Consider the following 16,737-nt stretch of genomic DNA (forward strand, 5'->3'; position numbering starts at 1 on the left):
GGGTCTGGGAACCCAGGAGTGGAAGCAGAAGCGGCCCAGCCCCAACAGGCTCCGGGACCCGCCGCAGTGCAGGTGCTTCTCGTCCCCGCAACTTCAGGCTGTGAGACCCTCGCGGTCCTGGTCGGCGAAGGAAAACATGGCCACCCGGGGCGTGGCGGGAGTGTCCCACTCAATTCACAGCCACGGCTACCACCTGGCCAGGCGGCTGCTCGTTGCTGTAGACCAGCAGGCCAGGTGGGCACCGTCCTGGCCGGGAGGACCCTGACCACCCATGGAGGCAGGGCTGCTGCCCCAGGCATCTTGGTACTTCCACGCCCAGGTTTAACTGCAAGTGGGCAAGAGAGCAGAGCCCGACAAGGGCTGGGTAACCAGGACTTTAGACCCCCAAGGATGAGGGGCCACCCCCTGGGGCAAAGCAGGGAGATGGCATGGGTCAGGGCCTCATGGCCTCAGAGCCAGTGGCTCACCGGGTGGCTTGCCCCACTCACCCTCCTCCACCGCCGCCGCTCAGGCTCGTGACTGCACCCTTCTCTGGAGGGTTACCCTTGGCCGACACGGACCACCTTACCCAGGGGTCACGCTGCCTCTTCCACACAATCAACGACCGACCGAAGGGCACGTTAAGACCCCCGTCTCAGACGTAAGCGCCAATCACAAACCCAGCCTGGGGGGCTGGGCCGAGGGACAGGTCACCACCTGGGCTGAGCAGGCCCCAGCTGGCCCGGCCTCCACCTCGCCCTATGCTCTGGGTCACTCAGCCTGGGTTTCTCTGAGGGGTGCAGCCCCCGGCCAGCGTCTTCACGAGACCCGGTTCTTCTGCCCCAGGCCAGGACACAGTGGCCAAGCTCAGAGCCTGGGGCCGCAGCACCCCCTTAGCCCAACACACAAGCTGACCTCAGGACAAAAAGTGAGACAGGACCCGCGGGAAAGTTGGAATTGCTTTTATTTGGGCGAGCGCCGCAGGCCCGCCGTGGTCGGGTTAGTGTTCTGTCCTCAGAGGCAGCCGAAGCCTGGGCCTCCACCCGCCACCTACCTGGGTTAGTGGGACGTGCAAAGCTCAGTCGGAGAGCAGAGGCGGGGGCAGAAGCCACCAGGGCGCGGGGCTGGATGGGGCAGGACTGGTGGCACCGGGCTGGGCTGCCTTGTCCCCAGGCCCAACACAGGGACTGAGGAGCCCTGGGAGAGGCAGGCAGGCAGGCAGCACCCAGGGTGGGGTTCCACAGGTTCCAGGGGACAGTGGGCCCACGGAGGGCAAGAGGCCTGCAGAAGCCCAGTCATTCCCGGCCGGCACGCCCAAGAGCTGGGCAGTGGTGAGCCTTTCACCAGGAGGGTCTGTCTCCCACCCCAGGTCTGGGTCCTCGGGGCCTGGGGTGCGAAGGGGGACACAGAAGGCACTTACTAGGGAGCTGAGGCTGGAAGGCTGAAGCCAGAGGCGTGGGGTCTCGGGCACAGGTTGGGGGCTGGGAATGGAGCCGGGAACAGGCTGGGGCCTGGCCCGGGCCAGCTGGGTCTGCAGACTGGACCCTCATCTTCCCATGGGGAAGGGGCTTCCCTGGGCAGCCTAGAAGAGATGGCTGACCCAGGACTCCCTCCCTCCCTCCCCAGCAAGGCCCACTGAGCAAGCAGGTCAGTCCCGGAAACAGGAGAAAACGCTGGCGCTGAGGGCCCTGCTACCCGAGCAGGTGGCTGGGGGTTGGGGGGGGCTGGCCTACAGGGCTGGGGGAACCTCGCCCAGATGGAACCCCCCTGGGGAGATGAGAGGGCTGAGTTGGGGGCCCAGCTCTGGACCCTCCAAGGCACCTGGCTGTGGTGAGTGGCAGGTAAAGAGAAGCGGGGAGACCTGGGGTGGGGGGGTGGTGGGGGGCGCGAGGTGGTCAGTGGGGCTGGACTGGCCCCGGCCCCCAAGAGACAGGCTGTCTGGACAACAGATACATGTTAACGTGTTAGTCTGTACTTTTTGGTTAAACTTTAGGCACCGCTTGGGAGGAAGACACCTTGAAACATTAAAGACCCCAGCACCTGGGCGGGGAGTCTGGCCACATGCAGAGCGGGAGGCGGGGTGCAGGAAGGGGTCAGGCTGCCGCTGACTCGGGGCCCCCCGCGGAGGGCGCGGGCCCTGAGGCGTAGCGGCGGCCATAGCCCGAGGACGAGTAGGACGAGGAAGAGAAGGTCATGGAGAAGCCCGAGCCGGTGGCGTCAAAGCTGCCGCGACGGGAGCCAGCCCGGGAGCCGGTGCGCGAGCTGGAGCGCGAGCCGGCCGCGGAGCCGGAGCCGCTGATGCTGTAGGGGCTGTAGTAGCCCTTGCTGGACTGGGCGGCAGCCTCCAGCAGCCGCAGGCCCGTGCCCTCCTCCACCATGCTGCGGTCCAGCGCGTCCTTGTAGGAGATCTTGAGTTTGGTCTTGGGGCAGGTGAGGTACTTGGAGTAGGCGCTAACGTCGCGCAGCTTCTGGGCGGTGCGGGCATCCACGGTGCCGCGCTGCAGGGCCTCGTCCAGGGCCACGCGGCCTGGCGTGTCGGGCTCGATGAGGCCACCCGTCAGGTACTGCACCTCCAGGAAGCGCTGGCCTGCCTCGTAGTAGAGCCAGCCCTTCTTCAGGGCCTGGGCGGCCGACATCTTGGTCTTGGTGCGTGGGTCCTCGAAGCCGCAGAAGGCCTTCTGGGCCAGGTTGATGCGGTCCACCATGATCTTGTCCACCAGGCCCTTGTTGACGGCGTCGGTGACGGGGAAGCGCTCGCCGGTGCTGGGGTCGATGATGCCCCCAGTGCAGGCCTGCGCTTCCAGCAAACGCTGCCCGGTGATGTTGTCCACCAGGTTGCGGTGCATGGCCTCTGTGATAGACACCTTCTCCAGCGTCTCCGTGTCCAGGATGCCAGCCACGGGGCCCGTCTCCTCGGTGGGGTCGGACCAGGAGGCCAGCTGGGTCCTGGAGACAGCGGGGCTGATAGGGTAGGAAGAGGAGGACCCCACGGAGGACGAGCGTGAGCGGAAGCCGCCGGCGTTGCCTGAGAGCATGTCGGCGAACTCGGCGATGGAGAGCGTGCCGGCGCGGTACTGGTCCAGCGCCGAGCGGTCGATGAGGCTCTTGGCGATGGCCTCATCGATGTCGTACTGGCGGCCCGAGCGGCGGTCGATGATCATGGACTTGACCACGCCGTCCGATGAGGAGATGGTGATCTCCTCCCACTCGCACTCCTGCTCGGACAGCTCCAGGTAGGTCTGGTGGTCGATAAGGCCCTTGCGGTAGGCCTCGTACACCGACATCTCCTTGCCCGTCTCCGGGTCCACGATGACCACACGCCGCTTGCGCACCGAGGACTTAGAGGATGTCTTCCGCTCCCGCTTCTTCTCCTTCAGCGGCAGGAGCCGCAGCCCCGTCTGGGGGTCAGTGACGCAGCGCTCCATCAGCTGCAGGTAGGTGAGGTTCTCCTCCGTGTTGGGGTCAAAGAAGCCCTTGGTGTCGTCCGAGGGGTCGGTCAGGATCTCATTCATCTCCTCGTCAAAGAGGCCGCGCTGGTAGGCCACGTCCACGGGCAGGCGGTGGCTCTCCTCGGGGTCGATGATGCCGCCCGTGGCGATCTGGGCCTCCAGCAGCCGGATGCCGTGGTCCTTCAGGATCAGACCCTTCTTCATGGCCTGGAAGAGGGAGATGAGCTTCCCGGAGTAGGGGTCCTTGTAGCCGGTGACGGCACGCTCGGCCGACAGCAGCTTGTCCTTAAACTCGGGACCCACGATGCCCACGCGCACGGCCTCCTCCACGGTTAGCTTGAGCCCCTTGATGGGGTCGATGACGTAGCCGGTGGCCGCCTGCGCCTCCAGGAGCTCGAAGGCCGTGCCGGGGCGGATGATGCCCTTCTTCATGGCCTGGTACACCGACAGCCGCTCCCTGGTGGCGTCGACGAGGACGCCAGCGATGCTGCTGGTACCCTCGAGGAACTTCTGCAGGTCCTTGGAGACCTCCTCGACGGAGGCCAGGCCCTCCTGCAGCCGCAGCGCCGTGGCCTCATCCATGACCTGCGAGCGCACCAGCTCCTCCACCGTGATCTGCTTGCGCAGGCCGCGGAAGGTCAGCTTGCGGGCGTCCGCGAGCGGCAGGAGGAGCTGGCCGCTGGCCTCGTCGCGGCGGCACCGCCGGAGCAGCTGCGTGTAGCTGAGGCGCTCGTCCGTGGAGGGGTCCACGTAGCTGCGCACCTCGCTGGGCTCTGACAACCGGTCGTGCGTGTCCTTGTCGAGGTAGCCGCGCTGGTAGGCCACCTCCAGCGGGAGGTGGAAGCCTAGACGCGGGTCGATGATGCCGCCCGTGGCCAGCTGAGCGTCCAGCAGCCGCAGGGCCTCCTCGGTGGGGATCAGGTCCTTCTTCATGGCCTGGAAGAGCGAGATGGTCTGCTCCGTGTAGGGGTCACGGTAGCCGGTCACGGCCCGCTCAGCCGACAGCAGCCGGTCGTGCAGCTCGGGGCCCACCAGGCCCTTCCGCACGGCCTCATCCACGGCCAGCCGCTCGCCCTTCACCGGGTCCAGCAGGAAGCCCGTGGCCGCCTGTGCTTCTAGGAGCTGGCGGGCCACCTCGGCACTCAGCTGCCCCTTCTTGAGGGCCTGGTAGATGGTCAGCGTCTGCCTGGAGCTGGGCCGGTAGATGCCGGCCACACAGCCCGTGCCGTAGAGGTAGTGCCAGGCGGACTCGGCCTCCAGCACCTCGCGGAGGCTCCTGGCGCCCTCCCGGAGCAGGCCGTAGGACTCGCGGGAGATGACCCGGGCCTCGTACAGGTTCTCGGCGGTGATGCGGCGGCCGACGTGGTCGAAGGAAGCCAGGTTCTGTGAGCGGACTATCTCGGTTTTCTCGATGATCTCGATGATGATGATGATCATACGCTCCTTGGTCACGCGGCCGGCCTGGAAGTCGGCCATCAGCTGGGCCCGCTGCTCCTGGGGGATCAGGTCCGACTGCATCACCTCCCACAGGGACATGGTGGAGCCACTGTGGCTGCCGCTCCCAGGGATGTTGATCTGTGTCTCCTCGAAGGCCCTCCGGGTCTCCTCCTCGGTGTACACCCGCGTGGTCTCCACCACCTCTGCTTTCTCTGCCCCTCTCAGCGGCAGGAGCCGCAGGCCCGTCTCGGGGTCCTCCACGCAGCGCTCCAGCAGCTGCAGGTAAGTGAGGTTCTCGTGCGTGTTGGGGTCGAAGAAGCCCTTGGTGTCGTCGCTGGGGTCCTGCAGGACACGGTTCATCTCCTCGTCGAAGTAGCCGCGCTGGTAGGCCACGTCCACGGGCAGGCGGTGGCTGTGCACGGGGTCGATGATGCCGCCCGTGGCGATCTGGGCCTCCAGCAGGCGGATGCCGTGCTCCCTGAGGACCAGGCCCTTCTTCATGGCCTGGAAGAGAGAGATGGTGCTGCCTGAGTAGGGATCCTTGTAGCCTGTCACGGCCTTCTCAGCCGACAGCAGCTTCTCGTGCAGCTCAGGGCCCACGACACCGGCCTTCACGGCCTCGTGCACGTACAGACGCTGGTTCCGCACAGGGTCCACCAGAAAGCCAGTGGCTGCCTGGGCCTCAAGCAGGAGGGTGGCGGTGCTGGGCCTGAGCAGGCCGCGCCGCATGGCCTCGTAGATGGTCACCTTCTCTTTGGAGTCCTCCAGGTAGATGCCAGCAAGGCAGCCGCTCCCCTGGAGGAGTGTCCGCACCGAGTCCAGCTCCGAGAGGTCCTTGACCGATGTCTTGCCATCCCTGAGCTGCTCATACTGGGTGCTGTTGAGGACCCCGGCGGCCAGGAGCTCGCTGGCCGGCACAGGGGCTCGGAGGCCACTGAAAGAGAGCCTCTCCCGCCGTACGGTCTCCACTTCCTCCACGATGGTGATGAGGATCTTGATGACCTTCTCCACGGTGACCTTGCCCGTGCGGAACTGGCGCAGCAGCTCCTGCCGCTGCTCGGCCGTGAAGTACTCGGAGTTGATGAGCTCCCACACTGTCACCGTCCTGCCCTGGAAGCTGCCCACGGGGACCTCAACAGTGGCCTTCTGGAAGGCCTCATGGGCCTGGAGCTCGGAGTAGAGCTCCTGCTGCCGGGCCCGGGCAGCCTCCTCCGAGAGCGGCAGCAGGCTCAGCCCCGTCAGCTGGTCGGGGCGGCACTGCTGCTGGAGGTGGCTGTAGGTGACGGGCTGCCACGTACGGGGCTCGTAGTAGGTCTTGGCGTTGTCCTCGGGTGCTGAAAGGGCGGTGCTGGTCTCCTTGTCCAGGTAGCCCCGAGCACAGGCGACGTCCAGGGGCACACGGTGGCTCTTGCTGGGGTCCACGATGCCACCTGTGGACAGCTGGGCGTCCAGCAGACGCAGGCCCTGCTCCCTGGGGATGAGACCCTTCTTCAGGGCCTGGAACAGGGACACGCTCTGCCCTGAGTACGGGTCCTTGTAGCCTGTCACAGCCTTCTCGGCCGACAGCAGCTTCTCATGTAGCTCGGGCCCCACGAGGCCGGCGCGCACTGCCTCGTCCACAGTCAGCCGTGCGCTGGTGGTGGGGTCGATGATGTGCCCGGTGCCGGCCTGGGCCTCCAGCAGGGCCACAGCTGCCTCTGGCTGCAGCAGATCTTTCCTCAGGGCCTCGTAGATGCTCAGCTTCTGCCCTGCCTCCTCTAGCCACACACCCGCAATGACGCCGGAGCCCCGCAGGGCCCGCCGCACGGCCTCCGCCTCGGCTACCTCCTGCACGGAGCGCTCGCCCTGCTGCAGCTGGCGGAAGAGCTCACGGTCAATGACCCTGCTCTCAAGCAGCTCCGCAGCAGGGACCAGGGCACGCAGGCCCTCGAAACAGAGCTGGCCCTTCTGTTCGTGCTCCTCGACCACGGTGATGACGATCCTGATAATCTTCTCCACGGTGACCTTGCCCGTGCGGAACTGCCGCAGCAGGTCCCGTCGCTGCTCGGCCGTGAAGTACTCGGAGTTTATGAGCTCCCAGATGGTCACCGTCCTGCCCTGGAACTTGCCGAACGGAGCGGACACGGTGGCCTTCTCAAACACGTCCCGGGCCTCCAAGTCGGTGTAGACCAGCTCACCACCCTTGGCAGCCTGGTCTGTGAGCGGCAGGAGCCGCAGGCCCGTCTCGGGGTCCTCCACGCAGCGCTCCAGCAGCTGCAAGTAAGTGAGGTTCTCGTGTGTGTTGGGGTCGAAGAAGCCCTTGGTGTCGTCGCTGGGGTCCTGCAGGACACGGTTCATCTCCTCGTCGAAGTAGCCGCGCTGGTAGGCCACGTCCACGGGCAGGCGGTGGCTGTGCACGGGGTCGATGATGCCGCCCGTGGCGATCTGGGCCTCCAGCAGGCGGATGCCGTGCTCCCGGACGATGAGGTCCTTCTTCATGGCCTGGAAGAGGGAGATCTGCTCCCCGGTGTAGGGGTCCTTGTAGCCAGTGACGGCGCGCTCGGCCGACAGCAGCTTGTGATGCAGCTCAGGGCCCACGACGCCCTCCTTCACGGCCTCGTTGACGGCCAGCCGCCTGTTCCGCACGGGGTCCAGTAGGAAGCCTGAGGCCGCCTGGGCCTCAAGCAGGATGAGGGCTGTGCCCGGGCTCAGCAGCTGCCTCCTCAGGGCCGCGTAGATGGTCAGCTTCTCGTCGGCAGGCTTCAGCAGCAAGCCGGCGATGCTGCTGCGGCCCTGCAGGTAGTGGCGCACATCCTCCCGCTGCGCGAGCTCAGCCACCGTGGTGCGGCCCTGCGCCAGCCGCTGGAGCTCCTCTGTGCTCAGGATGCCCACCTCCTGCAGCCGCTGGGCCGGCACCTTCTGCCGCAGGCCGTCAAAGGCGTAATCAGGCTCTGCCACGGCGGCCGGGCCGTCGGCTGCGTCCTGGCCATTGGGCAGGGCTCTGGCGGCCGCAGCCTGAGAGGCAGCGACCTCCCCCGGGTGGGCCAGTGCAGCCCGGCGCTCCTCCTCCAGGTGCTGCAGCCGCTCACGCAGCCTCTGGTTCTCCTCCGCCAGCAGCTTCTCCTGCTCGTGCCGCTGCAGCTCCAGGCACCGCAGCTCCTCTTGCTTGCGCCGCACCTCCTCCTCGGCCTCGCGCTGCCGCCGCCGGGCCTCCTCCATGCTGGCCGCCAGCTGCTCCTTCTCCTGCTGCAGCTGCTGCTGCTGCCGCTGCTGCTCCTCACGCAGCTGCTGCGCCTTGGCCACCTCGTCCTGGAAGAGCTGCTCCAGCTTGGCCTTCTCCTGCTCGATGAGGTGCTCCCGCTGCAGCAGGCTGTCCTTCTCGGAGAGGAAGCTCTGCTGCAGGGCCTGGGTCTCCTGAAGCAGCTGCTCCTGCCGCACCATCTGCATCTGCGAAGGGGGAAGGGGGCGGTCAGGGCCACGCGGGCCTCCGGGAGCACCTGCCCGAGAGCAGACCCCGCCCCAGATCCCTGCCCACGCGCGGGGAGATACCTCCTCAGACTTGAGCTGCAGCAGCTGCGCCTCCCGCTTGAGCTTGTCCTTCTCGCGCTCCAGCTCCGCGATGGCCTCCCGCAGGCGCTCGGCATCCTGGTCACTTTGTTGCCGCTGGGTCTCGAGCGTCTGCACCAGCGTCACCTTCTCCTGCGTGGCGAGCTCCGTGCGGTACAGCCTGTCGCCTATCTCCTCCGCCTGCTTCCGGAAGCGCTGGGCGTCCTCCTCCGCACGGGCCTGAGCCCGGCTCATCTCGGCCACGCGCAGCCTGAGCCGCTCCGCCTCGGCACTCATCTCCAGCTGCCGCTGCCGCTCTGTCTCCAAAGTCTTCTGGAAGCCCTGCGTCTCCTGTGCCAGCTGCTGCGCCATCTGTTCCTTGTCCTCCTGCAGCCGCCGGGCCTCCTCTTGGGCAAGCTCCTTCTGCTGCTGCAGGAGCTCTGCCTCCGCCTTGAGCCGCGTGGCCTCCTGCACCGCCTGCATCTTCTCCTTGAGCATCTTCTCTGCCAGGGCCCGCTGCTGAACCAGGTCTTCCTCCGCCAGCTGCCGCAGCCGCGCCGCCTCCTGGGCCGCCACGCTCAGCCGCGCAGCCTCCTCCGCCACCTGCTTCATCTTCTCCGCCTCCTCCTGCAGGAGGCGCTGCGTGTTGTCCTTGTCGCGCAGAACGAGCGCGCGGTTCTCCGCCTCGATGCGGGCCTTGAGCTTGCCCAGCTCCTCCATCTGCACGCGCAGCGAGAACAGCTCTTCCTCCACCTGGCCGCGCTGGCGGGCCGCCTCCGTCACCTCCGCCTTCAGTCGCTGCAGCTCCTCGTCCAGGATGCTCTTCTGGTGGTCGGTCTCCTCCAGCTGCAGCCGCAGAGCCGTCAGCTCCTGCTCTACCTGCGCCTTCTGCCGCAGCGCCTGCTCAGCAAACTGCTTGTGCTTCTCCATCTCGGCGTCGGCCGCCTGCTTCTGCCGCAGGGCCGCCTGCTCTGCCTGCGCCCGCCGCGCCGCCTCCTGCTCGGCTTCCTTGCGCAGCTTCTCCGCGGCAGCCTGCGCCTGCGCCTGCGCCTGCGCCTGCGCCTCCGCCGACTGCTTCAGCCGCTCCGCCTCCTCCACTTGCCGCCGGGACTGCGCCGCCTCGTGCTCGGCCCGCTCCCGCGCTGCCTCCGCCTCCTCTGCCGCCCTCCGGGCCGCCTCGGCCTCACTCCGCAGACGCTCCAGCATGCTCTGCTCCTGCTGGAGCGTCTGCTGCAGCTCCTGCTCCTTCTGCCGCACTGCGAACGCATGCGCCTTTTCCTCCGCCTGCAGCCGCTTCTGGGCGGCCTCCTGGGCCAGCTGCAGCTGCCGAGCCGACTCCTGCTCTGCTCGCTCACGCAGGCGCCGCGCCTCCTCCACCTTGGCCTTGAGCCGCTCCACCTCCTCCAGCGCGGCCTTCCGTTGCCGCGCGGCCTCTTCCTCGGCCGCCAGGCTCTTCTGCACACGCTCCTCGGCCTCGCGGCGCCGCCGCTCCTCCTCTGCCGCCAGCTGCCGCTGCCGGGCGGCCTCCTGCTCCGCCTGCTCCTTGCTGCGCAGCGTGTCCTCGGCGTTGCCACGGATCCGCCCCAGCTCCAGCTCCAGCTCCGCCTTGCCGGCGGCCGCCTTCTCAAAGCTCCCCTTGAGCGCCAGTATCTCCTCCTCCACCTGCCGCCGCTGCCTCAGCGTGTCCTCCACCAGCCCCTTCTGCCGCTCCAGCTCGCTCTCCGACGCCTTGCGCAGCTGCGCCAGCCGCTCCTCGATGTCGGCCTTGTGCTGGGCCGCCTGCTCCTCCAGAAGCCGCCGCTGGAAAGCCTCGTCTTCTGCCAGCCGCCGCAAGCGCTCGTTCTCCGCCTCCTTCTCCTTGAGCGCGATCTCCGCCTCCGTCTTGAGCCGTGTGGCCTCGCTGATGGCGGCCAGCTTCTCGGCCAGCACCCGTTCTGCCTCCGCCCGCTGCCGCACAGCATCCTCCTCCGCCAGCTGCCGCTGCCGCTTGGCCTCCTCCGCCAGGGCGCGCAGGCGGGCGGCCTCCTCCGCCAGCTCGCGGAACCGGCCGGCCTCGGCTTCCAGCCTCTGCTTGGACTTCTCGCTGGTGGAGCGTGACTCCTCCTCGGCCCGCGCCTTGCTGGCCAGCAGCACCTCCATCTCAGCCCGCACTTTGGCCAGCTCGGCCTCCAGCTCCCGGCGCTTCTGCGTGGCCGCGGCCGCCTCCCGCTGCAGCCGCGCCAGCTCCTCCTCTAGCAGCTGCCGCTGCTGCTCCCCCTGCTCCGTCTCGGCCCGTAGCCGGATCAGCTCCTGCTCCGCCGCCAGGCGCTGCTGCGCGGTGCCCTCCGCCAGCTGCCGCTGCTTCTCCAGCTCCCGCTCGGCCAGCTCGCGCTGCCGCACGGCCTGCTCCTCTGCCTTGCCGCGCCGCCGCGCCTCCCGCTCCGCCTCCTCCTTCTGCTTCTCCGCCTCGGCCTGTGCCAGGCTCTTCTGCTGCGCCACCTCCTCCGCCTGCAGCCGCATCCGCAGCGCCTCGTTGGCCTTCAGCTGCCAGCGCTCCAGCTCCCGCTCAGCCTCCGCGCGGGCGCGCTCGGCCTCGGCCTGCTGCTGTGCCCGCCGCGTGGCCTCCTCCCGCAGCTGCACCACGGCCACGTGCTCTTCCTTGAGGGTGCGCTCCAGCTGCGCCGTCTTCTCGGCGAAGGAGGCGTGCTCGCTCTGCAGCTCTGCCTCGGCGCTGCGCTGCGCCGTCTCCAGGGCCACCTGCACTTGGCGTGCCCGCTCTGCCTCTGCCTGCCGCAGGCGCCGCTCCGCCTCCTCTGCCTGCAGCCGCAGCTCCTCCAGCGCCTGCAGGGCCCGCTGCTTCTCGCGAGCCGCCTCAGCCTCTGCCTGCACACGCAGGGCCAGCTCGGCCTCCGCCTGCCGCTTGCGCTGGGTCTCGTCTTGCACCTGCCGCCGCAGGCGCTCCGCCTCCTCCTGGGCCTGCCGCTTCTGCGCCTCGGCCTCTTCTGCCCGCGCACGCAGTGCCTGCAGCTCACCCTCTGCCCCGCCGCGCTGGCGCTCGGTGGCCTCCAGCTGGAGGCGCACCACGCGGATTTCCTCTTCGATCCGCAGCCGGCTGCGCTCGGCCGCCTCCACCTGCCGGGCCTTGGCCTGGATCTCCGCCTCCGAGCTCTGCCGCAGGTGCTGCAGCTCCTCCTGGATGCTGCGCTTCTGCTGCTGCGCATCCACCGCCACCTCCTCCCGGCGTGCCACCTCCTCCTGCATGCGCCGCTGGAGCTCCTGGGCCTCGCGCTCTGCCAGTGCTTTCGCCTGTGCGTGCGCCTCGGCCAGCTGCCGCTGCTTCTCCAGTGCGGCCTCCACCTCGGCCAGTCGCTCCCGCTCCTCTGCCCGCTGCTGCTCAGCCAGCCTCTGCGGCCGCAGCAGAGAGAGGGAGAAAACCGGAGAGAGGAGTGAGCACGGAGCAGGGGCTCCCAGCACACGACACGGTGCCCCCACAGCTCACCCTGACAGCGCGGTGCAGGGGTTGGGAGGGGACAGAGGTCCCGGCCCAGCCGAGGGAGGCTGCGTGCACCCACCCAGGGCACTTGGGGCAGCGAGCGCAACCTGGCTCCACAGTGCTCACCAGCCTGGGGATAGGAGACCCAGATGTTCTCCCCTCTTCCCGCAAACAGGCGACAGAGACACACAGACAGGGGCCGGGGGGGGGAGAGAGAGAGAGAGAGAGAGCAAGCAAAGCAAGGGGCTCACAGGGCCTGGGAGCCGCGCCCGCCATACAGCCCTGCCTGAGCACCGCTGAATGCCCGGCGGCCTGGCTCTGGCCACGGGGCCCCTCTCCCTGACCCGGCGGGGCAGGGTGGCCAGCGTGGGACATCAGCGCAGATCTGAGCCAGTTCGGAAGGGGGACTCGATAGCCTGCGGTTCTGAGCAGAGAGGAAGCTGCAGGTAGGCCAGACGGAGGGGTCACCCAGGAGGCAGGAGGAACAAGACGGGGAAGGTACCCTTCCTCACCCAAGCACCTCGGGGCACCCCTCCCCAGCCCCCATGACCCAACAGCCCAAGGTTCTTGCAGAGCAAGTGGCCAAGCAAAGAGCCCGATGCAGAGTCCCGAGGAGGCACACACACGAGAGCCGGTGGGACGCCTGGTGGGGGCAAGCGCCAACACAGAAGAGAAAGAGAAGATGCCAGCCGCCACAGCAGCCGCCACAGGGAGGGCAGTGCGGCGTCGGGCCAAGGTGGGCTGGGCCGCAGGTCAGGCGAGCCTGGGGACAGGCCGTGCTGCGGGGAGTTGGGGGGAGGGCGTGGGGAGAGCTCAGGCGGGCTCCTAGGGGCCACATCTGGGGCAAGGTGGGCAGCAGGATGGCCTTCCCACCCCGGCGGGTCATACCTCCTCCTCCTCCATACGCCGCAGAGTCTCACCGATGAACTTGATGTACTGGCTTGTGAGCGTGCTCAGCTCACTGTAGCGGGTACGCAGGTCCACGTACTGGGGGGCGGGAGGGAGGAGGCACCCAGAGTCAGCCCTGCCCCTGCTGACTCAGGCTCAGCCCACCCACCAGCCCTGCCCCTCAGCCTCACCTCCTGGATGACACTCTCGGCCCCCGACTGGACCTTGGGCTTCTTGGCTGGTGAGGCCACCGGCTCCAGCTGTGCCTTGTATGTGACCAGCTGAAGCTCATAGTCCTGCAGGGACACGCTGGTTGGCCGCCAGCTCTGCCCTCCCCACCCTGCCCCTGAACCTGCCCACAGGCTTTGCCCAGCACGGCCTGGCCTGGGGGGCCCCCTTGAGGTCCCAGGCCCACCACCTGCACGTCTCCCCTGGGACACGAGGCTGCAAAGGCCTCACCTTGATGGCATTGATGTACTGCTTCGCGAACCTCTGGCACTCCTCCACCTTCTCCCCGTGGCGCTCGATATCTTCCAGCAGTGCCTGGGAGAGCAGGGTGGTCAGCAGCCAGAGGGCGCACCACGCCCCCGCCCGGCTCCCACCGGCCCGGCCGGGGCCCACCTACCTTCTCCTGCCGTAGCTGCTCTCGCACGGCCTGGCTGTCGGCCAGTGGCATGGCCTGGATCTGCTCCTGCCTCTGCTTGGCGTCCTGCAGCCAGGCGCCCAGCGGGTCCGCGCTCTCGCGGTAGTAACGCAGCTGGCGGCCCAGCTGCTCGAGCTCGCGCTGCCGCACATCGGTCTGGGCCAGCACGGCCTGCCAGCGCTCCAGAAGCAGGGCGACCCGCTCACGCCAGCGCTCCACCTCCACGTCCCGCTCGCCGTGTCGCTGTTGCAGCCGCTCGCCCACCTCCTGCGCCCCCCGCAGCTCGTCCCGCAGGGCATCGAACACAGGCTGCTGCGCCTCCGCCTGGGCCCGAAGCGTCTGTTGGGTCAGAGAAGAGGGTGCCGTTTCAGCCCGAGGCCCCTGCCGCTGGCCCCGGCGTCTCTGGGTCCTCACGGCAGGGCGCGGGCCTGTGGCGGTACCTTCAGCGCAGCCTTGGTGGCCTCGAGCTCTGGGAGGGTGGCGGGCACGGCCTGGGCCTCCTTGAGCTGCTGCTCGTGGGCCCTGAGCACCTCCTCGGCCCCCTGCGTGCTGCGGATCACCAGGCTGATGGTCTTGAGCCTGCGGGAGAGCAGGGCTCAGAGCGGGGCTGGGGTGCAGCCCACACACCTTCCACACCAGTGACCCTCCCGCGGGTGGGGGGCCCTAAGTCCTCCTCTAATAGCCCCTCAAGCCCTCTCACCCCACATCCAGTCATCAGGAAGCCCTGCCTGCAAGGCACACCAGGACTGAACCCCTCCAGCCACCTCTGCGACCCCCACCCTGGTCCACACCGGCCATCCCGTGGCCAGACCCCCCAGCGGACCCCACCTCGTTGGCACCGTTGCCCTGCCAGTCCATATACTCCCCAAGACGCCCCTTCGGTCACAGCCCCCCGGCCGCCGTCAGGTGCACTCACTTCTCCAGGTAAATGGCGGACAGGCTGCGGACCTGCTCCAACTTGCCCAGGGTCAGCTCCAGCTCTGAACGCAGAGTGGGGGCAGCGGGTGATGGCTCGGGCAGGGCCAGAACCTTCTCGGCCTCGGCAGAGAGCCGGGCAACCCCCTTGCCCAGCCCCTCCACCTCAGCCTGTGCTTTCTACGAGAGACGGAGCAGGAGGCGAGCTGAGCCCACACGCCCAGCACACAGCACGTGTGCAAGGCCGGGGTGGGGTGCAGCAGGGGGTAGGGTGCAGCACGGGGTGGGGGTGGGGTGGGGGGGTGGACGGGGCCTGCCTGCTGCTCGGTGATGCGCTGAGCGCACTCCCGCGCGGGCTCCTTGTCCAGCGGCAGCCGCAGGCGGTGCACGGTGCGCGTCTCGCAGGCCTCCAGCTGCAGCCGGATGTCCTTGAGCTCTGAGATGCAGCGCTGACAGAGGGACGACTCCTGCTCGCCTGCGGACATGTCCAGCTCACAGGCTGCCCCAGCCACGCCCTCCGCCGCCACCCCCCACCCCCCACCCCGGCGGCACCCGCCTACCCTGCTCCAGGCTCTGCAGCAGCTGCTGGTAGTGGCGGCTGCAGGAGCCGTACTCGCGCTCAGCCTGCAGCCGGTCCTCAGGCCCGAAGCCACCAGCGTCCTGGCTGTCCCGCAGAAAGGCCTGGTAGTGCAGCTCCAGGCTTCGCAGGGCCTGGCGCTGCTCCTCTGGTTTCAGCGTGCGGAACTGCAGACGGCACGAGGGCTGAGTACGGCCGCAGGAAGACCCCTGCCGCCCGGCACCACCCACAGTGCCCAGCGGGGCGGTCGTACCGTGACCAGGGACCAGGAGCGGATGAGCTGCATGTCGCGGCTGAGGCTCTGCCACGCCAGAAGGCTCTTCATTTCCGTGTGCAGCTGGTGCCACAACGCAACCAAGGCCTGGTGCTGGGCCTCCAGCCTGCCAGGTCAGGGGCACAGTCAGGGGTGTCCGGGGACCCGCCCGACACCACCCTCTCCAGTTGCATACCCAGGACCACGCACCTGGCGACGGCCTCCTGGGCCTCCTGGTTGGGCGGGGGCACAAGAAAACACACGGAGGGCACGGTGGCCTCGCTGCCGGAGCTGCTGAGCACCTTCCAGTAGAATGGCTGCGCAGGGCCTACCATCTGGCACTCGTCACCCTTGTGCACGGTCACCTGAAGCAGTCAGAGCATCGCAGCGTGGCCCCACCCACACCCATGCCCACCCTGCCCGGCCCGCCCTGCCCGGCCAAGCCCTCACCTCCACCTGCTTGTAGTCGCACACGGCCAGCAGCGGCACACGGCCCCGCACGGGGTGTGCTGGGTTGCGGGGCTTTAGCTGCACGATGGCCTTGGCCCGCTTGGCCAGGCCCGAGAGGTGCCCCCTGTACTCGTTTAGCTGTTCCTTCTCGTCCTGCAGAGGAGGGGCAGCTCAGAGACCATCACCCGGCGTCAGACACCAAGCACCCAGACGGGGGTCTGTGAGGACCCACGTGCCCACCCCGGGAAATGCAGGAGCACCCCTGGACCCCCGCAACGCCCTGAGATCCCACGTCCTTCCAACTGCCCCCAGAATGCTGTGGGGCTCGGCACTCAGCCAGGACAGGCGCCCGGTCCTGCCGACACTCCTTCTTTCCCAGTTAGGACCGAAGGGCTTCCCCAGCCCCCGTCACATGTGGCGTCCTTCAGGGGAGGGCCCCACAGCGTCCTCTCCCCTCTGCCCTCCCCTGTCCTGCTGTGGAAGGTCGCCCACCTCCTCCCATCCAGCCACTCCGAGGGATGGAGGACCGTCCAAGGCTGCAGGTCAGGGTCCACGCGGAAGCTGCCTGCACCTCTCCCGCCCCCTCCTGGGCCGATGCTGCCACTGAGGGGGCCTCCTGGACCCCAGGCTTCGCTGACCCCCACTCCTGACCACAGGAGCTCCAGGCGGCAGGGCCTGCCAGCTTCCTCTATCCTCCATCACTCCCTGCCCCAGGGCACCTGAGCAGCACACTCAGCTGCCTCTGTGTCCTCCTCAGCCCTCCCGACTGCGCCTGCCCCAGACTGTCAGGCCCGAGATGCTGATGGACCTGCCCGTCTCCTCAGCCCTCCCGACTGCGCCTGCCTCAGACTGTCAGGCCCGAGATGCTGATGGACCTGCCCGTGGTGACGTGGCTGGCAACAGAGCAGCTGACTCAGGCCTCTACTCCCTTCAGGGGCTGTGTGGGTGGGGGAGGCTCGTACCAGCTCTGGCCAGCCACCTGCTCCCAGGCCAGGACCCTGCCGCTAAGCTCTCGGATCGTGCCTCCTGACCCCTGCTGGCACCTCTAGTCACCACGCTCCGCCTCCAGAGGGACCTTCCCAGAGCATCGATGCAGCCCAGACACCGGGCCAGCCTCTCCCTGTGCCCCCCTGGCCCTGGACCCTGCCA

The 16,737-nt window shown here is 68.3% G+C and overlaps 1 protein-coding gene and 1 long non-coding RNA gene across 10 annotated transcripts in view; one reads left to right on the forward strand and one right to left on the reverse strand.

Moving 5' to 3' along the window:
- LOC109552684 (uncharacterized) overlaps positions 1 to 16,737 on the forward strand; it is a 148,805-nt gene that overhangs the window by 105,451 nt on the left and 26,617 nt on the right. The window lies entirely within an intron of this gene.
- The window catches only part of PLEC (plectin), a 57,597-nt gene continuing 41,786 nt past the window's right edge, over positions 927 to 16,737 (reverse strand). For all 9 annotated transcript variants that reach the window (XM_073794260.1, XM_073794261.1, XM_033843127.2 and 6 more), the window contains 13 exons: positions 15,589 to 15,741; positions 15,349 to 15,503; positions 15,139 to 15,265; positions 14,869 to 15,052; positions 14,626 to 14,783; positions 14,310 to 14,488; positions 13,834 to 13,972; positions 13,376 to 13,732; positions 13,210 to 13,293; positions 12,942 to 13,046; positions 12,751 to 12,849; positions 8,394 to 11,774; positions 927 to 8,291 (listed from right to left, as the gene is read on the reverse strand). In XM_073794260.1, the coding sequence (XP_073650361.1) occupies positions 2,073 to 8,291; positions 8,394 to 11,774; positions 12,751 to 12,849; positions 12,942 to 13,046; positions 13,210 to 13,293; positions 13,376 to 13,732; positions 13,834 to 13,972; positions 14,310 to 14,488; positions 14,626 to 14,783; positions 14,869 to 15,052; positions 15,139 to 15,265; positions 15,349 to 15,503; positions 15,589 to 15,741 (11,340 nt within the window). In that variant the 3' untranslated portion in view covers positions 927 to 2,072. The remainder of the gene's footprint in view (positions 8,292 to 8,393; positions 11,775 to 12,750; positions 12,850 to 12,941; positions 13,047 to 13,209; positions 13,294 to 13,375; positions 13,733 to 13,833; positions 13,973 to 14,309; positions 14,489 to 14,625; positions 14,784 to 14,868; positions 15,053 to 15,138; positions 15,266 to 15,348; positions 15,504 to 15,588; positions 15,742 to 16,737) is intronic.

Source organism: Tursiops truncatus, chromosome 17 (genome assembly GCF_011762595.2).
Source record: "Tursiops truncatus isolate mTurTru1 chromosome 17, mTurTru1.mat.Y, whole genome shotgun sequence".
NCBI lineage: Eukaryota > Metazoa > Chordata > Mammalia > Artiodactyla > Delphinidae > Tursiops > Tursiops truncatus.